The sequence below is a fragment of the Mobula birostris genome, chromosome 32 (genome assembly GCF_030028105.1).
Source record: "Mobula birostris isolate sMobBir1 chromosome 32, sMobBir1.hap1, whole genome shotgun sequence".
NCBI lineage: Eukaryota > Metazoa > Chordata > Chondrichthyes > Myliobatiformes > Myliobatidae > Mobula > Mobula birostris.
The window spans coordinates 22,139,200-22,167,011 of NC_092401.1; the positions used below are offsets into that span (position 1 = coordinate 22,139,200).

Consider the following 27,812-nt stretch of genomic DNA (forward strand, 5'->3'; position numbering starts at 1 on the left):
CAAATAAAACTCGTTCAGGACTTCCATTTTGAAGCTCCTCCCACAGTCTGAATCGTTCCAGCAGCTGGAACTCATTACTGAAACTCAGCAGGTCAGGTATCATCTATGGAGGGGAATAGACAGTCGATATTTTGAGTTGAGACCCTCTTCTGGACTGGAAAGAAAATGGGCATTACCAAGAATGTGGAGGAGGGGAGGGGATGGGAAACAAGCTGGCAGGTGATAGGTGAGACCAGGTGAAGGGGAAGATGAGTAGGAGGGATGAAGTAGGAAAATGGGTGGCGGAATAGATGGAAGAGATAAAGTGCTGAAGAAGAATAAGGAATCTGATTGGGGAGAACAGTGGACCATGGAAGAAAGGGATGGCCATAGGGGACTAGAGACAGGTAGGAGAAGAGAAGGGGTAAACAGGGGAATTGAAAAGGAATGAAAGGGGAAGAGGGGTTATCGGAAGTTACCTTTCTCTCTCTTCTTCCATCCCCTTCCTCCTTCTCTATTTTTCCATTCTGATTTCCCTCTTACCCTTTCTCCTAACCTCCTCTTCACCTTCGTCTTGTTCCTGTCCTGCTTCCCTTTCTTCCATGGTTTTACCTTTACCAGTTCTTTACCTCTTCCAATGATCACCTCCCAGCTTGTGACTTCATCCCCCTCCCCCCCACACTCACCTTCCCCTTCACCTGGTCTCACCTATCACCTGTACTCTTTCCCCTCCCCCACCTTATTATTCTGGCTTCCTCCCCCTTCACTTCCAGACCTGATGAAGGATCTTGAGCCGATTGGGAGCATTTTTCAATCTCTCATTGCTACAGTCAGAAGTTCCCACCTGCTTTAAAGGGCAACAATTATACCAGTGCCCAAGAAAAGCAAGGTGAGCTGCCTTAATGACTATTGTCCAGTGGCACTCACACATATAGTGATGAAGTACTTTGAGAGGTTAGTTATTGCTACAATGAACTCCCATCCCAGCAACGACCTAGACCCAGTGCAATTTCCCTATTGCCACAATAGTTCTACGGTGGATGTGATCTCATTGGCTCCTCATGCAGCATTGGACCTACTGGTCAATACGAATACCTATGTCGGGATGTTGTTTACTGACTACAGCTCAGTGTTTAACAAAAAAGTTCCCATTGTTCTGATCAAAAATCAACAGAACCGGGGCGCTGTACCTCCCTCCGCAATTGGATCCCCAACTTCAATCCACAATCTGTGCAAATTGGAAATAACATCTCCAACTCGCTGACAATCAACACGGGTGCACCACAAGGATGATACGTAGCCCATTTTTCTACTGTCTCTACACTCATGACTGTATGGCTAGGCATACCTCAACTGTCATCCATAAATTTACTGACGATACAACTATTGTTGGCAGAATTTCATATGGTGACAAGAAGGCAGACAGGAGTAAGATTTATCAGCAATTTGTGTGGTATCACAGCAACATCTCTGCACTAGACATCAGTAAGACCAAAGAGCTGATTGTGGACTAGAGAAAGAGTAAGGTGAAGGAACACACACAAGTCCTCATTGAGGGATCAGAAATGGAAAGAGTGAATAATTTAAAGTTCCTGGGTGTCAGTGTCTCTGAGGATCTGTCCTGGACCCAACATACCAATGCAGCTACAATGAAGGCAGGACAGCTATACTCAATAGGAGTTTGAGGTGATTAGGTATGTCACTAAAGGCATTCGCAAATTTCTACAGATGTACTGTGGAGTGTTTTAACTGGGTTCATCACCATCCAGTATGGGGGTGGAGGAGATGTTGCACAGGATCAAAATAACTGCAGAAAGTTGTAAACTCTCCAACTTGAGTAATGGCCTCCATAGTACCCATGACATCTTCCAGGAGTGATGCCTCAAAAAGGTGGTATCCATCATAATGACCCCCAGGTCATGCCTCGTTCTCATTGCTACCATCAGGAAGGAGGTACAGAAGCCTGAAGGCAAACAGTCAACAATTCAGAAATAGCTTCCTCCCCTCTGACATCGCTTTCAGAATGGCCATTGAACCATGAACATAATCTCACTACTGTTTTTATTTCTAATTTTGCTCTACTTGTTTAATGTAACTATTCAATTAATTTGTTAAGTTCCTCCAGTGTGTTTTGTGTGTTTTGCTGAAGATATTCAGCATTTGCAAAAACTCTTGTGTTTATTTGTTCTCACTTGTTCTGTTATAGTGAACCTCCACCCTTGAGTGACAGATACATTCCTGTGGCTGCTAATTAACAAGTCCACCCTGCTCGCACTGATCTATTCACTGGGACAGAGAGTGTTGTATCTACCATGCTCCCAGGTGCCAGACTGATGACTTGGTGTACTGATCCTGACCAGGTATTTTTGTCCCCTATTGAATTGATGGTTGGGCCACAACCCCACGATGCCCAACTTCACACAAGAGATTGTGCAGATGCTGAAAATTCAGTCAAGCACACTCAAAATGCAGGAGGAACTCAGCATTTATGGAAGGGAATAAGGAGTTCATGTTTTGGGCTGAGACTTTCATCAGGTCTCTTGCCTTTCGATGTTTTCAGAAAGGGAGTTTCATTTCCTACTCCATTGTGTAGTCAGTGTGATGGTGAGATTATACAGAGTATAAAACCCAGAGCTCACAGTGACATCTGACACTAGAAAGGGTGAGGTGTGCAGAGAATGGGTCTCGGCATCATGAGCAGTTGTCTGCTTCTTCTGGGTATGTGTTAATTCTGGAATATTTCTCTTTCTGTCTCTGGTCCACTCTTTTTCCTCCCCTCCCAACTACTCTCCTTCCCTTCTTGCTCCTCACTCCCTCCCTTCTAATGCCCTTTATCTTCCCCTCCCCTCTTCATCCCCTCTCCCTTAAATTTCCTTATCATATTTCTGTTGCTTGTCCACTCCTTTTCATTTTCAAGACTACAACAGTACTTTATACTTTATTGTCGCCAAACAGGTACTAGAACGTACAATCATCACAGAGATATTTGATTCTGCACTTCACACTCCCTGGATTACAAATATTAAATAATAAAAACATTAAAAATTGTTAAAATTAGTAAATATTAAAAATTTAAATTATAAATCATAAATAGAAAATAGAAAAATAGGAAGTAAGGTCGTGCAAAAAAACCGAGAGGCAGGTCTGCATACTTGGAGGGTACAGCCCGGATCTGGGTCAGGATCCGTTCAGCAGTCTTATCACAGTTGGAAAGAACCTCTTCCCAAAGCTGACCATACGAGTCTTCAAGCTCCTGAACCTTTTCCTGGAGGGAAGAGGGACGAAAAGTGTGTTGGCTGGGTGGGTCGTGTCCTTGATTATCCTGGCAGCACTGCTCCGACTGCGTGCGGTGTAAAGTGAGTCCACGGACGGAAGATTGTTTTGTGTTAAGTGCTGCGCCGTGATCACAATCTTCTGCAGCTTCTTTCTGTCTTGGACAGGACAACTTCCATACCAGGTTGTGTTGCACCCTAGAAGAATGCTTTCTACGGTGCATCTATAAAAATTAGTGAGGGTTTTAGGGGACAGGCCAAATTTCTTTAGTTTTCTCAGGAAGTAAAGGCGCCGGTGGGCCTTCTTGGCAGTGAACTCTGCTTGGTTGGACCAAGTCAGGTCATTTGTGATATTGACCCCGAGGAACTTAAAGCTCTTGACCTGTTCCACTTGCGCACCACTGATGTAAATTGGGTTGTGCGGTACACTACCCCTCCTGAAGTCAACAACCAGTTCCTTTGTCTTGCTGACGTTGAGGGATTGGTTATTGTCTTCGCACCATGCCACCAGGTTCTTAATTTCCTCTCTGTACTCAAACTCATCATTACCCAAGATACGGCCTACAATACAGTACCCCCTTCATTCAGCAGGGTTGCTGGGCAGATTGGGATTGGAACAGAGAGGGTGGAGGGCAGTACGCTCAAAGGCCATGAGGTTCGAGTAAGAGAGAGGAGTGCTGAAGTTGAGATAGTTTATGCCTCATTGCCAGTTAGAAATAAAAAGCTCCAGAACAATACAAACTAATGTTCTCAATATTATTTATTTATTTATTATGATTTATTTTGTTTTCTATATCTTTGTGTGTAACATTTCATTGATTCTATTGTGATTCTTTGCATCAACTGTGAATGCCCATAATGCCCATTAGCAACTGCTTTCTGGAAGTTTAAATAGACCACATCCACTGGTTCTCCCTTATACATCCTCATTTTTTACAGATCCCCATTGAGTTTGTCCAGTTTAGTCATTCTTCAAGTGCCCTGTCATTGATGTCAGCCTAAATGGTCTATGAATTCCTGTTTTATCTTGGCGACCTTTGTAAATGCTAGGGTTACATTTGCTCTTGTTAACTGGAACTGTTCCAAACTAAACAAAGCTGGAAAGTGATCACCAATACCTTGAACAACTTTAGTGTCACTTCCTAAAGTACTTGTAATGCAGTCTATTGGGCCCTGGGAATTTAAAAGTATTTAATCCTTTCAATATTTTTAATACCATTTTCCACAAATACTGAGTTTGTTCAGTTCCCTCCTTTCATTAGACCCTGTGGTCCAAAATGTATCTGGGAAGTTGTTGCATGAGAAGGGATAGGATCAGGCATGATCAGTGAAGGACTATGACAGTTGGCTGACTTTTACTCCTAATTCATACATTTTTGAGCTTTTATTAAACCTTGAATCATTTTCTCTTCAATTCAGATGACAATGAGTGCTCTGGAGGGAAAGACATTGTAGAAGCTTTATGTGGTGCCAATGCTGTTTGTTACAACACAGAAGGAAGCTTCTATTGTAAATGTAAAGAAGGATATATGAACTCAAACAATGGAAGTAACTTCACAGAGCAGGAAAACTGCATAGGTGAGTAATAACACTCATATTTTTGATATTCAGTGCTTTACTTTTTGACACATTCCGAAGTTTTCCCTTGACCTTAGCATGGATCAGTCAGAAGACGTCTTGTTGTCCTTTTCAGGTATAAAGTGGAAATACTGAAAAGTCAAGCCTCCTGCAACTATTTCAATGTTGCTGCAATGTCTCTGCCAATGGCCCATATACAAGCCTCATTCCTCTGCTTTCCCTGGTGATTTAAATCAAATCTCCAATTGATTCAGTTTTTCTTCATATTCCCTCCAGACCTTGAACTCTCTACTCATGGGAGGTTAATAAGATTGCCTCTATTCATCTGCTCTAATCCTGTTGTGGACTTTTCTGTCTCTAGGAACAAAAGCTAAGAGGTGATTTCTATCTGTTGAATCAAGTAATTCAATCAGATGAGAAATGATGGCAGATTTTTCAAAATCAGAATCAGAATCAGGTTTAATATCACCAGCATATGTCATGAAATTTGTTAACTTAGTGGCAGCAGTACAAAGCAATACATGATAATAGTATAGAAAAGCTGTTCAAAATATATAATATTGTTAAATTAAATAAGTAGTGCAAAAAATTGGAAATAAAAAAGTGGTGAGGTAGTGTTCATGTGCTCAATGTTCATTCAGAAATCGAATGGCAGAGAGAAAGAAGCTGTTCCTGAATCACTGAGTGTGTGTCTTCAGGCTTCTGTACTTCCTTCCTGATAGTAACAATGACAAGAGGCATGTCCTGGGTGGTGGGGGTCTACAATGATGGACACTGCCTTTCTAAGGCACCTCTACTTGAAGATGTCCTGAATATTATGGGGGCTAGTGTCTGTAATGGAGCTGACTAATTTTAGAACTTGCTGCAGCTTACTTTGATCCTGTGTAGTAGCTCCTCATGCCCATCACAGATGGTGATGCAGCCAGTTAGAATGCTCTCCATGGAACATCTGTAGAAATCTGCAAGAGTTTTTGGTGACATACCAAACCTCTTCAAAATCCTTCTGAAATGTAACCACTGTCTTGCCTTCTTTATAACTGTGTGGATATAAGACCATAAGACATAGAAGCAGAATAAGGCCATTCATCCCATCGAGTCTGCTTCACCATTACATCATGGCTGATCCCGGATCCCACTCAAACTCATCATACCTTCTCACCATATTCTATGGGACCAGGCTAGGTTCTTGGAGATATTGACAGCCAGGAACTGGAAAGAGATCAGTTTCTCCACTTCTGACCCTCTTTGAGGACTGGTGTGTGTTCCTTCGTCTTACTCTGTCTGAAGTCTACAATCAGTTCTTTGGTCTTACTGATGTGTACAAGGTTGTTGCTGCGACAACACTCAACTAGCTGATCTATCTCACTTCGCTATGCCTTTTCGTCACCATCTGGGATCCTACCAACAATAGTTGTATCATCATCAAATTTATAGATGGCATTTGATCTGTGCCTAGCCACACAGTCACGAGTGTAGAGAGAGTAGAGCAGAGGGCTAAGCACACATCCCTGAGCTGCATGAGTGTTGGTTGTCAATGAGGTGGAGACATTATTTCCAATCTGCACAGATTGTTGTCTTCTAGTTTGGAAGCCAAGGCAATTCTCATGGAACTGAATACTTACCAAGATACAAACAATGCATGTAACCTGACAGATTATGGTTCAAATGGCATGAAATAGCATTGTGTGGCATGGCCTTGATATTAATACCACAAACGCTGGAGCTTAGACACACACAAGACACACCAGTGGGAATGCATGGCTGGCAGATGAAGCATTAGCCAAAAGATTCGAGGGTTGATTTAGTTTGGTGCGTCTGATATGAGTGGTGTTCTGAATTGTTTATTGTTTGCTACGATGCTTGTTACACAGTTGATTAATTAGTACTTGATTCTTCCTTGGTATCTGGACCGGCTGAAGTATTGGAATGTGTGTTTGGACATTTACTTATTGCTTGTTTATTTGGGCATTTGACGTTTGTAATTAGACCTTGAGATTTATTTACAGATTTTACTTCTAGTTCAATATAGGAAACCTTCCTTTTTTGGATCCAGCAAAGTGGAGCATTTTTGGTTATGAACCAAAAGCTTAAATCAAAATTTATATATGTACATACTAGTGCCTACTTTGCCTTGATAAAATCTTTACTTTCTTTCAAGTATCACAAAAGCCCTTTACTTCTTCCCCAGCTCTCTGCACATTTGTGCTTTGCTGCTGTTTACAGCACAAAAGGGGTCTGCTCAGAACATTCCACAATCAGCAGGGAGGGCATGAACATTTTTGAAAGCACAACCGATGTGGCTTTCTTGTTGCAAAATAATTGAAAGTCTTCAGGATAGAAATCTTTTGCCTGAACAGGGCATTCAGTACATATGAAGAAATAATTTCCCAGCAGTACTCCAAATACTATTTCAGTTTTTTCCTGTCAGAAACTGAAAAAAAATTATGGTGTGTATTTGTTTAATTATGATACCATAAGACCATGACACCAGATATTCTCTCTTCTTCTTGACAAATTCAGCTCAAAAGCTGGTAAAGAAAACTTCAAAGAGAACTTCTTTCCTTAACATTGGGATTTCAGCTGTGAATGCAAAGATCTATTATCTTAAATTTCACAGACAGACACAGACAGTCTGCAGATGCTTGAAATCCAAAGCAGTACACACACAGGGTCAGAAGGTGTTGAATCATTGTGGATAGAGCTAAGGAACTGCAAGGGTAGAAAGACCCTGATGGGAGTTGCATACACATCCTCAAATTGAATTCAATTGACTTTATTTCTTATATCCTTCACATACATCAGGAGTAAAAATCTTTATGTTACATCTCCGTCAAAATGTGCAATGTGCAATCGTATTAATTTATAATAAATAGAACAGTCAATTTAATATAGAGTACACTCAAATCAGCATGAGTTAATCAGTCTGATGACCTGGTGGAAGAAGCTGTCTTGAAGCCTGTTGGTCATGGCTTTGATGCTACAGTACTGTTTCCTGGATGGTAGCAGCTGGAGTAGATTGTGGTTGGGGTGACTTGGGTTCCCAATGATCATATCAGCCCTTTTTACACACCTGTCCTTATAAATGTCCTGAATCATGGGAAGTTCACAATTACAGATGCACTGGGCTGTCCGCACCACAGTCTGCAGAGCCCTGCAATTAAGGGAGGTACAGTTCCCATATCAGGCAGTGATACAGCCAGTCACGGTGCTCTCAATTGAGCCCCTGTAGAAAGTTCTTAGGATTTGGAGGCCCATACCAAACTTCCTCAACCGTCTGACATGAAAGAGGTGCTGTTGTGCCTTTTTCGCCACACAGCTGTTGTGTAGAGACCACATGAGGTTCTCGGTGATGTGGATGCTGAGGAACATATATCTGTTGACCCTCTCAGCCCCAGTTCCACAACCAGCTCCTTTGTTTTTGCAACATTGAGGGACAGCTTGTTTTCTCGACACCACTGTGTCAGAGAGATGACTTTTTTCCTGCAGACCACCTCATTATTGTTTGAAATAAGACCAATCAATTTAGTGTTGTTGGCAAATTTAGTTAGCAGATTAGAGCTGTGAGTGGCGACATCGTCATGGGTATACAGGGAGTAAAGGAGGGGACTCAGTACACAGCCCTGAGGGGCTCCTGTATTGAGAGTCAAAGGGGTGGAGGTGAAGGAACCCTCTCTTACAACCTGCTGGCGATCTGACAGGAAGTCCAGGATCCAGCTGCACAAGGCAGGGTCAAGGCCGAGGTCGCTGCGCTTCCTAGCGAGTCTGGATGGAACTATGGTGTTGGATGCTGAACTGTAGTCCAAGAACAGCATTCTCACATAAGCATCCTTCTTCCCCAGATGTGTAAGGATGGTATGTAGAGCAGTGGCTATTACGTCATCTGTCGATCGGTTGTGTCGGTAGGTGAATTGTAGGGGGTCCAGTATGGGTGGTAGCAAGCTGCAGATGTAATCCTTGACCAGTCTCTCAAACTATTTGCTTATTATTGAGGTGAGTGCATTCAGGTATGTTACCTTGGTCTTTTTTTGGTACAGGGACAATGGTGGATAATTTGAAGCAGGAGGGTACTCTATACTGGGAGTGGGAGAGATTAAAAATGTCAGTAAATGCACCTGCCAGCTGTGCTGTGCACATCCTGAGTACTCTCCCTGGATGCCATCCGGTCCCGCAGCCCTGCGACTGTCCACTCATTGGAAACATCTGCGTACCTCAGCCTCAGAGATGACCAGGTTGCAGGTTGTAGCGGTGGCTTTCCTCGGAGGCTCAGAGTTAGCGACATCGAACCGAGCATAAAAGTGATTGAGTTCATCCGGGAGAGAGGCCACGATGTTGGTGGCACCACAACATTTGGCTTTGAAGTCTGCGATGGGATGCAGCCCTCGCCAGAAGTCGCATGTTCTATTCGTTGTGAATCTTGACTCAATCTTGACCCTATATTGTTGTTTCGCAGCTTTCATAGCTTTGCGCAGATCGTAGCTGCTTCTCCTGAGCTCTAGCTGATTGCCAGCAATGTAAACTCGATGTCGCGCTATAAGTGCTACTCACACGGAACTGTTGATCCAGGGTTTCTGGTTCGGGAAGACCCTGACCGACTTTTGGGGGACAACATTTTTGATACACTTCTGGATGAAGCACGTGACTCCATCAGTGAACTCGGAGACATCCTCATCATGGAAGGTATTCCAGTCGACGTCATGGTAAGAATGTGGTCTACAAATTACAGCAAGAGATAGAAAATTCACGCCCAAGGGGCAAAGCTACAATAGGCAGGGGTGGTTCAATATGCAGGTATATTGGGAAAAACAAGTTAGTGCTGAAATAAAGGAGGGGGTATTTGTAGAGTGTCAATGAGATGGATTTTTACAGCAACTCATGGTTGAGCCCTCTGGAGGATCAGCTATTCTTGATTGAGTGTTGTGCAACAAACCAGAATTGATTAGAGACCTTAAGGTAAAAGAACCTTAAGGGGAAAGTGATCATAATGTGATTGAATTCACCCTGCGATTTGAGAAGGAAAATCTAAAGACAGACATATCAATATTACAGTGGTGTAAAGGGAATTACAGAGGCATGAGAGATGAGTTGGCCACAATTGATTGGAAAAGAACACCAGCAGGATGATGGCAAAGCAGCAATGGCTGGAATTTCTGGAAGTAATTCAGAAGGCACAGGATATATACATCCCAAAGAAGAAGGAATATTCTGAAGGAAAGGTGACACAACTTTGGCTAACAAGAGAAGTCAAAGCCAACATAAAAGCAAAAGATAATAGAGTAAAAATTATTGGGAAGTTAGAAGATTGGGAAGCGTAAAGGACGGGTTACACCTGAACGCAAAAGGGTTCAATATCCTAGCAGGCAGGTTTAGTAGAGCTGTTAGGGAGGGTTTAAACTAATTTGGCAGGGGGACGTGAACCAGAGTGAGCTGAGGAAGGGGAAAACAGAAATAAATCAAAGATAGTGTGCAACAGATATGATAGAAAGGACTGACAGGAGATGTGGCATAATCACAGCCAGTGGAATGAGTTACAGGGCAATAGAAGCATGAAACAGAAAGCAACAAATACTGGACCGAAAGTGTTGTATTTGAATGCACGCAGCATGAGGAATAAAATGGACAGACTTGAAATTAGGCAACAGATTGGCAAATATGATGTTGTGGCTATTTCTGAAACTTGGCTAAAGGATGGCTGAACATACGGTGCATCAGAAGTATAGGTTAGCAGGCAGAGGGTCTGGTGTGGCTCTGTGCATAAGAAATAATATTAATTCATTGGAAAGAGATGACAGGATTCGAAAGTGTAGAGTCTCTATGGGTCAATTGAACAAATGGCAAGGGTAAAAGGACCCTAATGGCAGTTGTGTACAGGCCTCCAAACAGCAGCCGGGATGTGGATTACTAATCACAGCAGAAGATAGAAAAAGAGTGTCAGAAGGGCAATGTCATGATAATTGTTAGGGATTTTAACATGAAAATGGATTGGGAAAACGAGGTTAGTACTGGACCTCAAGAGAGACAATTTGTAGAATGTCTAAGGGATGGCTTTTTAGAACAGCTTGTTGTTGAGCCCACTAGGCAATCAGCTGTGCTGGATTGGGTGCTGTGCAATGATCCGGAGGTGATTAGAGAGTTTAAGGTTAAGAGACCCTAAGACAACAGTGATCACAATATGATCGAGTTCACTTTAGAATTTGAGAAGGAGAAACTAAATTCCATGTGTCGGTATTTCAGTGGAATAAAGGAAATTACAATGGCATGAGAGTGGAACTGGCCAAGGTTGACTGGAACGGGACACTAGCAGGAAGGATAGCAGAGCAGCAATGGCTGGAGTTTCGCAAAAAATGCGGGAAGTGCAAGATGGATATATTCCAAATAAGAAGAAATTTTCGAATGGAAGAAGGACACTACTGTGGCTGACAAGTGAAGTCAGAGCTAAAGTCAGGGCAAATGTGAGGGCGTACAAGGAAGCCAAAGTGGGAAGATGGAGGATTGGGAAGTTTTTTTAAAACCTTGCAGAAGGAACTTAAGAAGGTCATTAGGAAGGAAAAGATGAATTATGAAAGGAAGCTGGCAACTAAAAGAATATACTAAAAGCATTTCTGAGTGTATAAAGTGTAAAAGAGAGTTGACAGTAGATATAGGACCAATAAAAAATGATGCTGAAGATATTATAATGACAGATACAGAGATGGCCGAGGAACTGAATGCGTATTTTGTAGTGGAAAGATCCGCAGTATATCGAACATTCAAGAGTGTCAGGGAAGTGAAGTATGTGGAAACTATGTGAAAATTATGACTGAGAAGGTGCTCAGGAAACGTTATGGTCTGAGGGAGAACAACCTTACTGGACCTGATGGAATGCACCCTCAGGTTCTGAAGGAAGTAGCTGGAATGATTGCGGAGGCAATATAAATGATCTCCCAAGAATTGATATATTCTGACATTGTACCGGTTGACTGGAAAATTGCAAATGTTACCCCGCTACTTAAGAAGGGTGGGAGGCAGCAGAAAGGAAACTATAGACCTGTTAGCCTGATATCAGTGGTTGGGAAGTTTTTGGAATCGATTGTTAGGGATGAGATTATGGAGTACCTGGAGGCACAGCACAAGATTGGCCAAAGCCAGCATGGTTTCCTGAAAGGAAAATCCTGCCCGACTAACCTACTGCAATTTTTTTGAGGAAATTACAAGCAGGGTAGACAAAGGAGATGAAGTAGATGTACTGTACTTGGATTTTCAGAAGGCCTTTAACAAGATGCCACACGTGAGGCTGCTTAGCAAGATAAGAGCCCATGGAATTACAGGGCAGTTACTCTCATGGGTGGAGCATTGATTGATCAGCAGAAAACAGAGTGGGAATAAAGGGACCCTATTCGGGATGACTGCCAGTTACCACTGGAGTTCAATAGAGGTCGGTGTTGGGACCACTGCTTTTTACTATGAATATCAATGATTTGGACCATGGGGTTAATGGATTTGTGGCTAAATTTCCCAGTGATACAAAGTTAATGGGCACAGAAGTGGCAAATGAAGTACAGTGTTGGAGAGTGTATGGTCATGGACTTTGGTGGAAGAAATAAACAAAAAGACCAGATGGGGAGAGAATTCAAAATGCAGAGATGCAAAGGGACTTGGGAGTCCTTGTGCAGGATACCCTAATGGTTGAGTCAGTGGTGAAGAAGGTGAATGCAATGCTGGCATTCCTTTCTAGAGGTATAGAATGTAAGAGTAGGGACGTGATGGTGAGGCTCGATAAGGCACTCGTGAGACCACACTAAAAGGCCTGAACATTTTAGATATGGCAAAATTATTTCCCATGGTAAGGGAGTCCAGGACAAAAGGGCACAACTTCAGGATTGAAGTACGTCCAGTTAGAACAGAGATGCGGAGAAATTACTTTAGTCGGAGGGTGGTAAGTCTGTGGAATTTGTTGCCATAAGCAGCTGTGGAGGCCAAGTCATTGGGTTCGTTTAGGACAGGGGTAGATAGGTTCTTGATGAGCCAGGGCATCAAAGGGTATGGGGAGAAGGCAGGGCAGTGGGGATGACTGGAAGAATTGGATCAGCCTGTGATTGAAAGGCGGAGCAGACTCAATGGGCCAAATGGCCTACTCCTACTCCTATATCTTATGTTCTTCTGGTCTTTTAACAACCAACAGAAAACGAATAAAAATGCCTTTAAGAAGGTAAAGATGGAATATGAAAGTAAGTTAGCCAATAATATTAAAGACGATACCAAAAGTTTCTTCAGATATATAAAGTGTAAAAGAGAGGTGAGAGTGGATATTGAACCATTGGAAAACTATGCCGGAGGGGTAATATTGGAGGACAATGAAATGGCGGACAAACTGAATAAGGATTTTGCATCATTCTTCACTGTGAAAAGACACAAACTGTATGGTGGAAGTTCTTGGTGTCGGGGTTATCAAGTATGTGAAGTTACCATAACCAGAGAGAGGTTCTTGGGAAACTGAAAGTTCTAAAGATAGATATGTCACCTAGACCACAATGTCTACACAGCAGGGTTCAAAAAGAGGTGGCTGAAGAGATCATGGAGGCATTCTGTGTGGCCTTGGTCGGTCGTGGTCGACCATGGGTACTGCTCCTCTGGTAGTCACTGTGAGTGGCCTCTCCAGGGCTCAAGCCAGGGCGGAGTTGTTATGGAGATCCATCTGCTGCCCATGCAGTGGGACCCCCCTCTCCATGCTGATGACTGGTCCAAAAGAACGACGGAAGTCAATAGAGTTTGGTGCCAGCAGCATTGCAGGAGATATGAAGGAGAGGTAACAATTCAGCTGTGTTCTCACAGTACAATAGAGCAGGATATGAAGGGCCTATTGACCTACTCTTGATCTGTTTCTCAACTTTTTATGCTCTCATACAATAATTCTTCAATCTTTATGAAATTTTCCCTGTTCTTCTGTTTCTTAACATCCGTACTATCTTTGTTACCCAATTTATATTCCATAATCTTATCAATTAGTTATTCAGGTTAAATAATCTTCCTTTCTGTTCCATTCCAACCCTGCATCATGGACCTCAGCTTCACATAGTGAAACCTGAATGAAGCAATGTGGCTCTCAACAACAACCAGGGCATCTGAGAGAAATGGATGCAGCCTTTTACCCATGAAGAAGCTTTGTCTCAGTGACGAGATCTTGCTGGAGCTGCTCATGGTGATGTTTGTCTTTCTGTCCCATACGCCCACAGTACAGGTGATAATGATCTCTCAAAGCACGTAAACCCTTGAGTGGAAGAGCCATTAATAGCTTCTTACTGTGGCTCACTGAAAGCCCCCGTCCAGCCCGAGATGCCAGGCGAGGCTGCACGTTAAGTACCATCATCACAGGGATGCTTCAGAACTTCCCTGGTCGTTTGCACAGCTGGTGGTTATTCTGTTGCAATTATATATTGTCCAATTCATAAAGTCATCTCATTATAAAATAATGTTCAGATTGGACCCTTTCCTTAATCCACTTAGTTGGCAGCAAATCTCCTGGCACATTTTGCGTCAGCACTCTGTTAAGAAAACTGGCATGGAGATATTGCTCAGCTGGGAGAAAAGGTCACTGCAGCCCAGTATAAAGAATACATACTATTCACATGTCTATTTCATATTGATTACAGAAAATAATGAATGTTTCCAAATTCCATCAGTGTGTGGGCCAAATACAACTTTATATATGTTTTAATACAGTAGAATCTTCTACTGCCTTTACAAGAGAGGATTCATCCCATCAGGACTAACTAACTTCACAGCTGGTTATACAGTGCATACAAGTATGTTACTGAGCTTTTACAGTGCATGATCTCCGTGTGCTGAGCTTGGTACCATTGTTGTGACGCTCGTATATGTGATTGAAATTGTTCTGTTCAAGGTGGATAAGCAAAAGATATTTAAAGTAAAGAAAAATAAAACAAAAGGTTGGTACAATGAGATTGCAGATGCAGGTAATGCAAATGTCTCACAACCCCAGGCATACATGCTCAATCTGATCTTGGTGCTGCCCTTTGGCATATTACCCTAACTTCTGGGAAGATGTTGCAGATAAGTGGTGATGCTTTATGTGCAGCCATGATGGAAATCATCACACATTCCCATTTAGAGCTATTACAGCTGAAATCCACAAAGTTACAGTAAACAACATTATTGTAAGATGTTATAAAAATCTATTGAACCTTAAGTTGATGGACCCCACCTGGAACACCTGGGTTGTGAGTGCAGGTCCCCTTTAAGAAAATGAAAACAGGGATAGAAAGCTGGTTTACAGGTATGATTAAAATGCCTTAGACTCTGTACAGTCTCTGGAAAATAAAATTGAAGACCTCATAGCAAAATTGTAGGACCTGAGGTGTATCAGGGACTCCTGGTATGGTGGTAGAGACTTTTAAGTGATGTTTCAATAGGTACATGGATGTAAGGATGATGGAGGATATGGACAGGGTGTAGCTAGGAGGGATTAGTAGATAGGAGCTATATACCTGTGAGAGTCAGTGAGTAGATAGACTGCCTCCAGAGATGAAGACAAAGACACTTAGAGAGGGGAGAAAGATGTCAGAAATGGACCGAGTACATTTGAGAGCAGGGTGGAAGCTGCAAACAAGGTTGATGAAATCACCGAGCTCAGCATGGGTGCAAGAAGCAGTACCAATGCAGTTACCAATGTAGCATAAGAAGAGTTGGGAAGTGATGCCAGTGTAGGCTTGGAATATGGACTGTTCCACATAATCAATGTAAAGACAGGCATAGCTGGGACCCATGCAAGTGCCCATGACTACACCTTTGGTTTGAAGGAAGTGGGAGGAGGCAAAGGAGAAATTGTTGAGGGTGAGGACTTGGAAGCATAAATTGGGAATATATGTGAACTTGGAAGCATAAATTGGGAATATGTGTGAACTTGGAAGCATAGATTGGAAACAGATGTGAACTTGGAAGCATAAATTGGGAACAGATGTTCTCATGAAAATGTACAGCAGGAATGTGGCAAAACTTCAGGAGATATTTGCGTGGCATTTTGCATAGGTACATTCCAATGAGACAGGGAAAGGATGGTAGGGTACAGGAACTGTGGTGTACAAAGGCTGTTGGTAGTCTAGTCAAGAAGAAAAGGAAAGGTTCGAAGGTGTCACAAGTGCGGAGCAAGGGTGGACTGAAATGCAAGACACGTTTTGTAGGGTTAACTAAATTGAGTTTATTACTCATTACAAGGAGAGCAAAGCAGAAGCGGAAATAAGCATAAAGGACAAGGACTCAGGCCCTGGACTAGGCTGGGACTCGGGGTCTGGGCTAAGACTCGGAGCATGGATCTCGGAGCCAGGACTTAATACTTGAAACCTCCAGAGCCAGGACTCGATACTTGAAACCTCCAGAGCCAGGACTTGATACTTGAAATCCCCAGAGCCAGGACTTGATACTTGAAAACCCCAAGCCAGGACTTGATACTTGAAATCCCTGAGCCAGGACTTGATACTTGACAACCTCAGAGCTTGGACTTGATACTCGAAAACCTCAAGCCAGGACTTGATACTTGAAAACCCCAGAGCAAGGACTTGATACTTGAAACCTCAGAGCCAGGACTTGATACTTGAAACCTCAGAGCTTGGACTTGATACTTGAAACCTTGGAGCCAGGACCTGATACTTGAACTGTAGAGCTTGGACTTAGAACTCAAACACAGGACAGAGAACACTGAGCCGGGAATCCTCCTTTGACACAGGATATGGAGCTGGGACTCTTCTTATTCATTGGACAGACTCAGACACAGGACATAAAACACTGAGCCAGGAATCCTCCTCAGACACAGGATGGAGTCGGGACCCTTCTTGACACAGGGTTAGGACCCTTCCAGGGTACAGGGCCGGGACCCCTTTTAGACACAGGACATGGATACAGAGACCACACAACGATGGACAGTACTATAACTGGGCACAAGTACGCTCCGAGCAGCAGCAAGATCAGGACTCACCCCAGCGGGTTAACTTTGACGGACCTGCTTGGCAAGGGAAGGCAGATTGTTGGCACTTGCTTCGGGTGGAGACTTGGCTTGCTCCGGCAAGAAACTTAGTTGGCTCCGGCCAGATGACATTGGCTCGCACTAGCTTCGGTGGCTTTGTTAACGCTCCATAACGTTCTCACACCAAATGGCTGAAAGCCAGAGCCTTATAAACTGCCGGTTCAGTTGAGAGTAAATTGCCTTTAATCACCAATCCCGAGGGACACGGGAAAACAGGGAATTAAAGGGAAACAGGGAGTCAACGGTCCGGATTGTAACACAAAGTAAATTTAAAGGGAACCTGATCCGGACCATGACAGAAAGGTTCAAAAAACTGGGTAATGATAGAGATCTATAAGATTATAAGGCTAGCAGGAAAGAACTTAAGAAAGAAGTTTGGAGAGCCAGAAGGGACCATGATAAGGCCTTGGCGAGCAGGATTAAGGAAAACCCCAAAGCATTCTACAAGTATGTGAAGAGCAAGAGGATGAGACATGAGAGAATAGGACCAATCAAGCGTGACAGTGGAAAAATGTGTATGGAACCGAAGGAAATAGCAAAGGTATTTAATGAATACTTTGCTTCAGTATTCATTGCAGAGAAGGATCTTGGCGATTGTAGGGATGACTTACAGCACATTGAAAAGCTTGAGCATGTAGACATTAAGAAAGAGAATGTGCTGGAACTTTTGGAAAGCATCAAGTTGGATAAGTTGTGGTGACTGGACAAGATGAACCCCAGGCTACTGTGGGAAGCAAGGGAGGAGATTGCTGAACCACTGGCATTGATTTTGCATCATCAATGGGGACGGGAGAGGTTCCAGAGGATTGGAGGGTTACAGCTGTTGTTCTTTTATTCAAGAAAGGGAGTAGAGATAGCCTAGGAAATTTTAGACTAGTGGGTCTTACTTCAGTGGTTGGTAAGTTGATTGGTTGGTAAGCAGGATTTATGAACATTTGGAGAGGCATAATAGATTAGGAATAGTTAACATGGCTTTGTCAAAGGCAGGTCATGCCTTACGAGCCTGGTTGAATTTTCTGAGGATGTGACTAAACACATTGATGAAGCTACAGCAGTAGATAATAGACAATAGACAATAGGTGCAGTAGTAGGCCATTCGGCCCTTTGAGCCAGCACCACCATTCACTGTGATCATGGCTGATCATCCACTATCAGTATCCAGTTCCTGCCTTATTCCCATAACCTTTGATTCTGCTAGCTTTAAGAGCTCTATCCATCTCTTTTTTGAAAGCATCCAGAGACTTGGCCTCCACAGCCTTCTGGGGTAGAGCATTCCATATATCCAACACTCTCTGGGTGAAAAAGTTTTTCCTCAATTCCGTTCTAAATGGCCTGCCCCTAATTCTTAAACTGTGGCCTCTGGTTCTGGACTCACCCATCAGCGGGAACGTGCTTCCTGCCTCCAGCGTGTCCAATCCTTTAATAATCTTATATGTTTCAATAAGATCCCCTCCCAGCCTTCTAAATTCCAGAGTATACAAGCACAGTCGCTCCAATCTTTCGACATATGACAGTCCCACCATCCCGGGAATTAACCTTGTGAACCTATGCTGCACTCCCTCAATAGCAAGAATATCCTTCCTCAAATTTGGAGACCAAAACTGCACACAGTACTCCAGGTGTGGTCTCACCAGGGCCCTGTATAGCTGCAGAAGGACCCCTTTGCTCTTATACTCAATTCCCCTTGTTATGAAGGCCAGAAGGCCAGCATGCCATTAGCTTTCTTCACTGCCTGCTGTACTTGCATGCTTGCTTTCAGTGACTGATGTACAAGAACACCTAGATCTCGTTGTGCTTCCCCTTTTCCGAACTTGACTCCATTTAGATAATAATCTGCCTTCCTGTTCTTACCACCAAAGTGGATAACCTCACATTTATCCACATTAAACTGCATCTGCCATGCATCTGCCCACTCACCCAGCCTGTCCAGGTCACCCTGCATTCTCATAACATCCTCCTCACATTTCACACTGCCACCCAGCTTTGTGTCATCGGCAAATTTGCTAATGTTACTTTTAATTCTCTCATCTAAATTATTAATATATATTGTAAACAGCTGCGGTCCCAGCGCTGAACCCTGCGGTACCCCACTGGTCACCGCCTGCCATTCCGAAAGGGACCCGTTAATCGTTACTGTTTGTTTTCTGTCAGCCAGCCAATTTTCAGTCTATGTCAGTACTCGCCCCCAATACCATGTGCCCTAATTTTGCCCACTAATCTCCTATGTGGGATTTTATCAAAGGCTTTCTGAAAGTCGAGGTGCACTACATCCACTGGCTCTCCCTTGTCCATTTTCATAGTTACATCCTCAAAAAATTCCAGAAGATTAATCAAGCACGATTTCCCCTTTGTAAATCCATGCTGACTCGGACCAATCCTGTTACTACTATCCAGATGTGTCGTAGTGTATATGGATTTCAGCAAGGCATTTGACAAGGCACCACACAGAAGGCTTATTGAGAAAGTAAGGAGGCATGAGATCCAAGAGAACATTGCTTTGTGGATCCAGAATTGGCTTGCCCACAGAAGGCGAAGAGTGGTTGTAGATGGGTCATAGTCTGCATGGAGGTCGGTCACCAGTGGTGTGCCTCAGGGACCTGTTCTGGGATCCTTACTCTTCGTGATTTTTATAAATGACCTGGATGAAGCAGTGGAGGGATGGGTTAGTAAACTTGCTGATGACACAAGAGTTGGAGGTGTTGTAGATCGTGTGGAGGGCTGTCGGAGGTTACAGCGGGATATTGATAGGATGCATAACTGGGCTGAGAAATGGCAGATGGAGTTCAACCCAGATAAGTGTGAGGTGGTTCATTTTGGTAGGTCAAGTATGGCAGAATATAGTATTAATGGTAAGACTCTTGGCAGAGTGGAGGATCAGAGGGACCTTGGGGTCCAATTCCATAGGACACTCAAAGCTGCTACGCAGGTTGACTGTGTGGTTAAGAAAGCATACGGTGCATTGGCCTTCATCAATCGTGGGATTGAGTTTAGGAGCCGAGAGGTAATGTTGCAGGTATATACTTTTTTATACTTTATACTTTATTGTCGCCAAACAATTGATACTAGAACGTACAATCATCACAGCGATATTTGATTCTGCGCTTCCCGCTCCCTGGATTACAAATCGATAGTAAATATTAAAAATTTAAATTATAAATCATAAATAGAAAATAGAAAAATGGAAAGTAAAGTAGTGCAAAAAAAACCGAGAGGCAGGTCCGGATATTTGGAGGGTACGGCCCAGATCCAGGTCAGGATCCGTTCAGCAGTCTTATCACAGTTGGAAAGAAGCTGTTCCCAAATCTGGCCGTACGAGTCTTCAAGCTCCTGAGCCTTCTCCCGGAGGGAAGAGGGACAAAAGTGTGTTGGCTGGGTGGGTCACGTCCTTGATTATCCTGGCAGCACTGCTCCGACAGTGTGCGGTGTAAAGTGAGTCCATGGACGGAAGATTGGTTTGTGTGATATGCTTCACCGTGTTTATGATCTTCTGCAGCTTCTTCCAGTCTTGGACAGGACAACTTCCATACCAGGTTGTGATGCACCCTAGAAGAATGCTTTCTACGGTGCATATAGGACACTGGTCAGACCCTGCTTGGAGTACTGTGCTCAGTTCTGGTTGCCTCACTATAGGAAGGATGTGGAAACCATAGAAAGGGTGCAGAGGAAATTTAGAAGAATGTTCCCTGGATTGGGGAGCATGCCTTATGAGAATAGGTTGAATAAACACGGCCTTTTCTCCTTGGAGTGATGGAGGATGCGAGGTGACCTGATAGAGGTGTATAAGATGATGACAGACATTGGTCTTGTGGATAATCAGAGGTTTTTCCCCAGGGCTGAAATGGCTCGCATGAGAGGGCAGGGTTTTAAGGTGCTTGGAAGTAGGTACAGAGGAGATGTTAGGGGTAAGTTTTTTTTACACAGAGACTGGTGAGTGCGTGAAATGGGCTGCCGGCGACGGTGCTGGAGGCAGATACGATAGGGTCTTTTGAGAGAGTCTTGAACAGATACATGGAGCTCAGAAAAACAGAGGGCTATGGGTGACCCAAGGTAATTTCTAAGGTAAGGGCATGTTCGGCACAGCTTTGTGGGCCAAAGGGCTTGTATTGTGGGCCGAAGGGTTTTCTGTGTTTCTACTATGTGCAGTCGAGGTGTTTCAATTGATTGTCATAAAAATACACCTGTATCTGGAAGGTGAGTCAGTATACTGGCAAAAAACTATACCATGAAGACAAAAGAACACTCCAAACAACTCCGCAAATCAGTTATCGAAAAGTACAAGTCAGGAGATGGACACAAGAAAATTTCCAAGTCACTGAATATCCCTTGGAGTACAGTTAAGTCAATTATCAAGAAATGGAACAAATGTGGCACAAGTGTAAATCTGCCTGGAGCAGTCTGTCCTCAAAAACTGAGTGACTGTGCAAGAAGTGGACTAGTGAGGGAGGCCACCAAGAGATCTATGACAATTCTGGAGGAGTTACAAGATTCAGTGGCTGATATGGGAGAGATTGAGCATACAACAACTGTTGACTGGGTACTTCACCAGTCGCAGCTTTATGGGAGAGTGGCAAAGAGAAAGTCACTGTTGAAATCTAGGCTAGAGTTTGCCAAAAGGCACATGGAAGTCACTCTGAAGTCAGCTGGAAGAATGGTCTGATGAAACCAAAATTGAGCTTTTTGGCCATCAGATTAAATATTATTTTTGGCATAAGCCAAACACCACACATCATCTGTCATGGTTTGGTCCAAGAAGTCCGGATTCTGGTTCATGGTCCGGTCCACTGTTCCTTATTCCAGGTTTTCTGGTTTTCCCTTTTTCTTTTGGGTGCTCTAATTGAGGCAGCTGATTCACATTTTGGGCTGGCTACATAAATAGCTCCTTGGTTCAGCTGCAGTTGATTTGCAGGAGTGCTGGGAAAATGGGAGGTTTCAGAGGGATACCTTTAGTCGGGTAGGAAATGATATCGCGAAAGAATGTGGAGTGTTTGATCTGAGGATAAGGCCTTCAGTAGTTTATCCGGTTGTAGATCCATGGAAGCTTGTATGGCCTGACATAGACTGGCATTTGTTAGAGGTAAAAAGGAAAGAAAGATATAAAACAGATTTGGTAAATGCATTTAACTGTCACGTGATGGAAAAGTATAGTGATTATACTCACATTTATACGGCTGGTGCGAAGGAACCTGAAACAGGAATGACAGGGTTTGGGGTGGTCATACCAGCAAAAGAAATTGGAATCAGCAGAAGAACATCTAATAAGTTGGGGGTGTTTACAGTGGAGATGCTGGCAGTGTTGGTTGCGTTGCAATGGGTGCAGAAAGCCAGACAAGCCAAAGCATTGATATGTTCAAATTCATCCTCAGTTCTAGCAAGTTTAAGGTCTTTTCACACAAACAGTTGGCAAGATATACTTTATGAAGTCCTTCAGTTAGTTACAAGAATTGCAAAATCAGGGAGGTCAGGTAAAATTTCTATGGGTTCCAACACACGTAGGGGTGAAGGGGAATGAGAGGGTGGATGAGTTGGCAAAGAGGGCGTTAAAGAAAGAAAATGTGGAAATGCACATTAGTGTTAGTAAAGCAGAGGTTAAGTGTGTAATCTGGGAAAAAGTCAACCGAATGTGGCAAGAAAGATGGGACAGGGAGGGGAAAGGGAGGCATTTATATCAAATACAAAAGAGTGTTGCAGTTACTAGGGTAGGTAATGGAAACAGAAGAGAGGAAACTGTGTGGACTAGGTTAAGGCTGGGGCACTGTGCATTAAACAAAACATTGAAAATGATCGGGAAACACCAGACAGGATTGTGTGAGGAATGTCAGGAAGAGGAGTCAGTAGATCATGTAGTTCTGAGTTGCAGGAAGTATGGGATACAGAGAGAGATGATGAGAAATAAATTAAGGGAGTTGGAGATGCAGGAATTCACATTAAAAGGGTTGCTGGGCATGGGTGAGAGAGCACGTCCAGGTACTTTTAGCATTTTTAAGGGGTACAGGGGTTTTTTATAGAATATGACGAATAAACAGGAATAGGATACTAGGATGGTCAAAGATGGGAGGGTGAAGTGTAGGTGTGTGTGTGTGTGTGTGTGTGTGCGCGCGCATGCACGCGCGCACGTGATTGGGTGAAGGGATTTAGAATGTATGTCTAGTGCACATTCTGGAGCAGAGGGTGGCGGTAATGCACCATTAAGCTGGATGCCAACCGCCGTAAAACAAGATACAGACAGACAGCTGCAGTTGAGGTTAGGTGGTTGGTGGAGCTGGAACTGTGGTTGAGTTGAGAAAATGGTGGAGAGAGAGAACATCAAGGAAAGAGCCAAGCTGTTGAAGGAAGTTTTTGGTGAGAGTGGAAGTGAACTAGAGATGGAGGTTGGTGGGAAAGTGGAATGGAATGGAAAGAGGAAGAAAAGAAAGCACAGGTATGAGGAATCAGTGGATGATCAAAGCAGGACAGCAAAACAATGGAAAGAAGATGAAATTAAAGCAATTATAAAACTAAGTGAAGATGGGGTGTCATTTGGTGATTGGAACCTGATTCATTTGATGAAGATGCTCAACAAAATTCTAGGTGAGATTGAAGGAGCAAAGATTTTATGAAATGGATCGCTATTAGTGATTTGTTGGGTTAGTTCTCAGCAAGGGAAAGTGATAAGATTATGTAAAATAGATGGCAAAGAAGTACAATGCTCAATACCCAACAATAGAAAGTGGACTAGAGGAGTTATTTTGGGGATATCAACAAAAGTTACTATGGATGAGATTAAACAAAACATAAGAGGAGCAAAAATTTTTGAGACCAAATGTTTGAAAGTTACAAGAAATGGGAAAAAGTGTGATAGTTTATCGGTAATGATTAACTTTGATGAAGAGAGATTGCCTACTAATGTTTACTTAGGGTATATGTGTTACGTGGTTAGAATATATATACCACTGCCTTTAAGATGCTATAAATGTCAGAAATTTAGGCACATTGCGGCGGTCTGCAGAGGAAAACAAAGGTGTGGGAGATGTGCTGGAATACATAAATATGGGAAATGTGAAGCGGGCGCTAGGCTGAAATGCTGCAATTGTGGCGAGGAACACAGGGCAGCTTATCGAGGGTGCATTTATAGGAAGAAGGTGGCTGAGATACAATATGTAAAAGTAACTCAAGGAATCAGTTATGCAGAGGCGGTGAAAGAAGTTGATGAAAAAAAGGCTGTCAAGCAAACAAATACAAGGAATAATAAACTGGTGAATTGTGAGAGCTGTAATATGAAAAATAAGGATGCACTATTAATGAGTAAAAAGGAGTTTGTGCTTTTTATGGTGGATGCAATTAATTGTTCAGTGCAAACAAGCAAAAGAACTGAGAAAATTAAAATTATCGTCAAGTGTGCAGAAAAGTATCTTGGTATTAAAGGAATTAGGTGGGAAGAAGTCAAAGAAACGCTGAATGGAGGATCCAACAGTTCACAGGCAGAGGAGATGGAATCTTAATGGCAGTATACTTATCACAAATGGTCAAGAATTTAAGAAATGTTTCAGAACTTAAGGAAAATCCTCAGATTTTATGGTTGAAGCCCAGGGTAAATGTGCAGAACTACAACCACAAATAGAAGTACCTGACAAGAACAATGGTGAGTTGGAAAGAGATTGGAAAATGGAGGAAATTATTACAAGGATACAAAAGGAAAAGGAATTTGTTGCAAAGTGAATTATCTACATTCAGGTTATAAAATGAAAACATGGAAGCAAATGAAGAAGAACTCCGAGGTCTCAGTAAACAACTGCAGGCTACGATCCAAGAAAAGGAAAATCTGAAAAAGCAGATAGACTTGGAAAAACAGCAATTTTAAAAGTATAATGTGCGATAATTACTATTCTTTAACAAGATAATTTTAGTCTTACAAGTGATGTAGATGAAATCAATGTAATTGAGGTAATGCAACTACATGAAAACGTGACAAAATTAGGGAAGAATAGCAGTTTGCGGCATTATCTAACGTGGGCATTAAGCATTCACGAGGAATTGCAACTGCAGAGTGAAGCTAATAAAGAACTGCAGGCTGAACTAGATTGTCTAAGGTAGAGAACTCCAGGACATATTTGGTTGGAACACCACGTCTAGCAGGTGGCGGTAATGCACTGAAAACCGGTTGCCAACCACCATTAAACAAAAAAGAAGAAGAAGCTGCAGTTGCTGTGCTGTCCTTGTGAGTGCCTGTGGTGGAGGTGCTCAGGTTTGGGGCTGCAGGAGGCTGAAAGACGGCTGAAGGCTGGTTGGCTGAACTGCTGGGCCTTGTTGCGTGAATGTGGTTTGGAACTTGTTGAGGTAAAGAGAGTGGGGAAGGAATGGGAATTGCTGGGAGGGGTTTGTGTGGGTCCGGTAATGGCGGACAAGATGGGGGGGGGGGTGGGGTTGAGGGAAAGAAAGTGGAGAAGGAGTGGGATAGGGATTTGGGATCGAGGTAGGCAACTGGGGAGAGATGGATTATTGTGAAGGGAGAAATAAAGGGAATGAGGAGATAGTGAGGGGATGGATGAATGAAAACCGAGACAAAGGGAATAAAAGAATAAGAAATGACAGTGGAGAAAGCTCTGAAAGTGAGGAAGATGAACAAATTCAGAGAGAAGGTGTTGTCATAATTAGGTTTAATGAGAAGGCTCAGGGACATATGAAGAAAATTAACCTGTTTGGGCTAACAACAACTCTGGCAAATAAGATAGGGGAAATAGTATTTGCAAAAGTCCTTAATGATGGCAAATTATTGGTAAGATGTGCAAATGAAGAACAACTTGAGAAAGCACTCAAGCTAAAAGAGATAGGAAAATGCAAGGTGGAATACACAGGGAGGGTGGGAGCACAAAATACTGGTTGTAAAGGAGTGATCACGGGGGTACTAATGAGTATAAATATGGAGGAGTTAAGGAGGAATATCAAAGGAGAGAAAGTAATGAATGTTCAAAGACTGAGAACAACAAAGGAGGGAGCGAAAAAGGAAAGTGAATCAGTATTGATTGAATTTGAAGAAGAAAGAGTACCAAGGAAGGTGTTCCTGGGTTTCATGAGTTACCCAGTAAGGGTGGACGTGCCAAAGCCATTGAGGTGCTATAATTGTCCAAGGTTTGGACACATAGCTAAAAACTGTAAAAGGCAGAGGAGATGCGCTAGATGTGGGGGTGATCATGAATATGGAAAGTGTGGAACAGGAGTGCAACCAAAATGCTGCAATTGTGGAGGAGCTCATAATGTGGCATATAGTGGGTGTGAGGTTATGAGATGGTACATTGCAGAGGGAGATTTACCATGTATTTAACCCATGATATCCCTGCTCAGGATATGTTTGATGGGATGACACAGAGGGAGAATTACTCCGTATTTAAACCATGTTGTCACTGCTCTGGAGGTACTTTATAGGATACTGTAGAGTAGGAGTTCCAGACCTGTTTTTATGCCATGGAGGCATTACTGCCCATCCTTTCACACTCTTCCACTCACTCAGAGACAGGTATGCCACCTCGCCTTGCCTCAGTTCTGATTGTTGATTGCCAGAAAAAATGTAGTTAACAAAATATTTTATTGTTATCCTTGTTTCGTTGGGCACATGGCCAAGTGGTGAAGGCATTCATCTGGATATCTCAAGGTCGCTAGTTCGAGCCTCAGCTGCAGCATGTTTGTGCCCTTGAGCAAGGCACTTAATCACACATTGCTCTAGTCTGTGCTAGGAGTGGCGCCCCACACAGACTTCCAATCTGCACCTTGTAAGGCATGAAAATGCCCGACGCAGGCCTCTCATGGTCTGAGTCGACGTACCCCCCGCCCCACCTTGTTTCATTAACCATCAGACAGACATCACTGAGGTTCACCAGCGTCATTTTAAACCAGCAGGTGCAGTAGATGTATTTAAGAGACACTGAGATAAGCACATGGATGAAAGGAAAATGGATGCTCATGTGGGAAGAAAGGGTTAGATTGTTCTTATAATAAGTTAAAATCTTGGCACAACATTTATCTTAGCATAAAATAATTCTAAACTTTAAAGAGGAACTCAGAAACTCAGACAGCGTCTGTGGAGGAAGATAAACAGTCAATGTTTCGAGCCAAGACTCTTTATCAGGACTGACTTGGCCCAAAATGTTGACTGTTTACTTCCTTCCATAGATGCTGCCTGACTTGCTAACTTCCTCCAGCATCTTGTGTGTGTTGTTCAATATTTCCAGCATCTCTTTTGTTTCAATTTTGAAGAGTTGAGCCAAGAATGTAAGAATTGGAGTTTGCAGTTTTCCTGATGATGAGTTTGTTTCCTCCGGATGCTCTTGTTTCCTTTCACATCCCAAAGTTGTGCAACTTGGAGAATAATTGGCCGTTGTAATTTTTCTTGACTGCAGAGTATGTGTGATTGGGCAATAGTTGGGATTGCTTTGCAAGCCAGAGGAGACTCGATGGGCTGAATTGCCTCCTTCAACTCTGTGCAAAACAAGGAGATCTAGAGCTGCTGAATCTAGATATCATCTTCACACTTGCAAAACGGTGTCAGTAAATATTATTCATCGGCACATAGATAACAGACCAATTTTCAAGCAAGGTTACTTGTAAAGGAAAACTACAGGTCTTTCAACTAAATATGAACATCTTATTTCATTCCTGAGTACAACAAGCATTCGAGTAAATTGTGTTCATGTACCCTCACTGATCTCCACCTCTTGTTGGACAGTGAAGTGTGAGATAGTTTGGATCAGACAACGTTAAGCTGGTTAACAGCTTTACAAAAGTTACTGGCAAATCATTTTACATTTACATTTCATATTGATCAATGCTTTATCACCTCACTGTGCCAACTCACTGCCTGTAATTGACCACTAAATGTCTCCAGCTGGAAGGAGAGAGCAGGCATTGCCACAAGAAGTGGTTCTCTGTATCCTATGGAAACCAAATAAGGCGCTGCTGGGAGTAAATTGGGCTCCGACAGAATTTGGAAGTGAAGTCTG

At 42.9% G+C, this 27,812-nt stretch overlaps 1 protein-coding gene across 2 annotated transcripts in view; it reads left to right on the plus strand.

The window, feature by feature from the left end:
• LOC140191294 (adhesion G protein-coupled receptor E3-like) overlaps window positions 1-27,812 on the plus strand; it is a 133,526-nt gene that overhangs the window by 53,490 nt on the left and 52,224 nt on the right. For both annotated transcript variants that reach the window (XM_072248568.1, XM_072248569.1), the window contains exon 4: window positions 4,671-4,829. In XM_072248568.1, coding sequence (XP_072104669.1) covers window positions 4,671-4,829 — 159 coding nt within the window. The remainder of the gene's footprint in view (window positions 1-4,670; window positions 4,830-27,812) is intronic.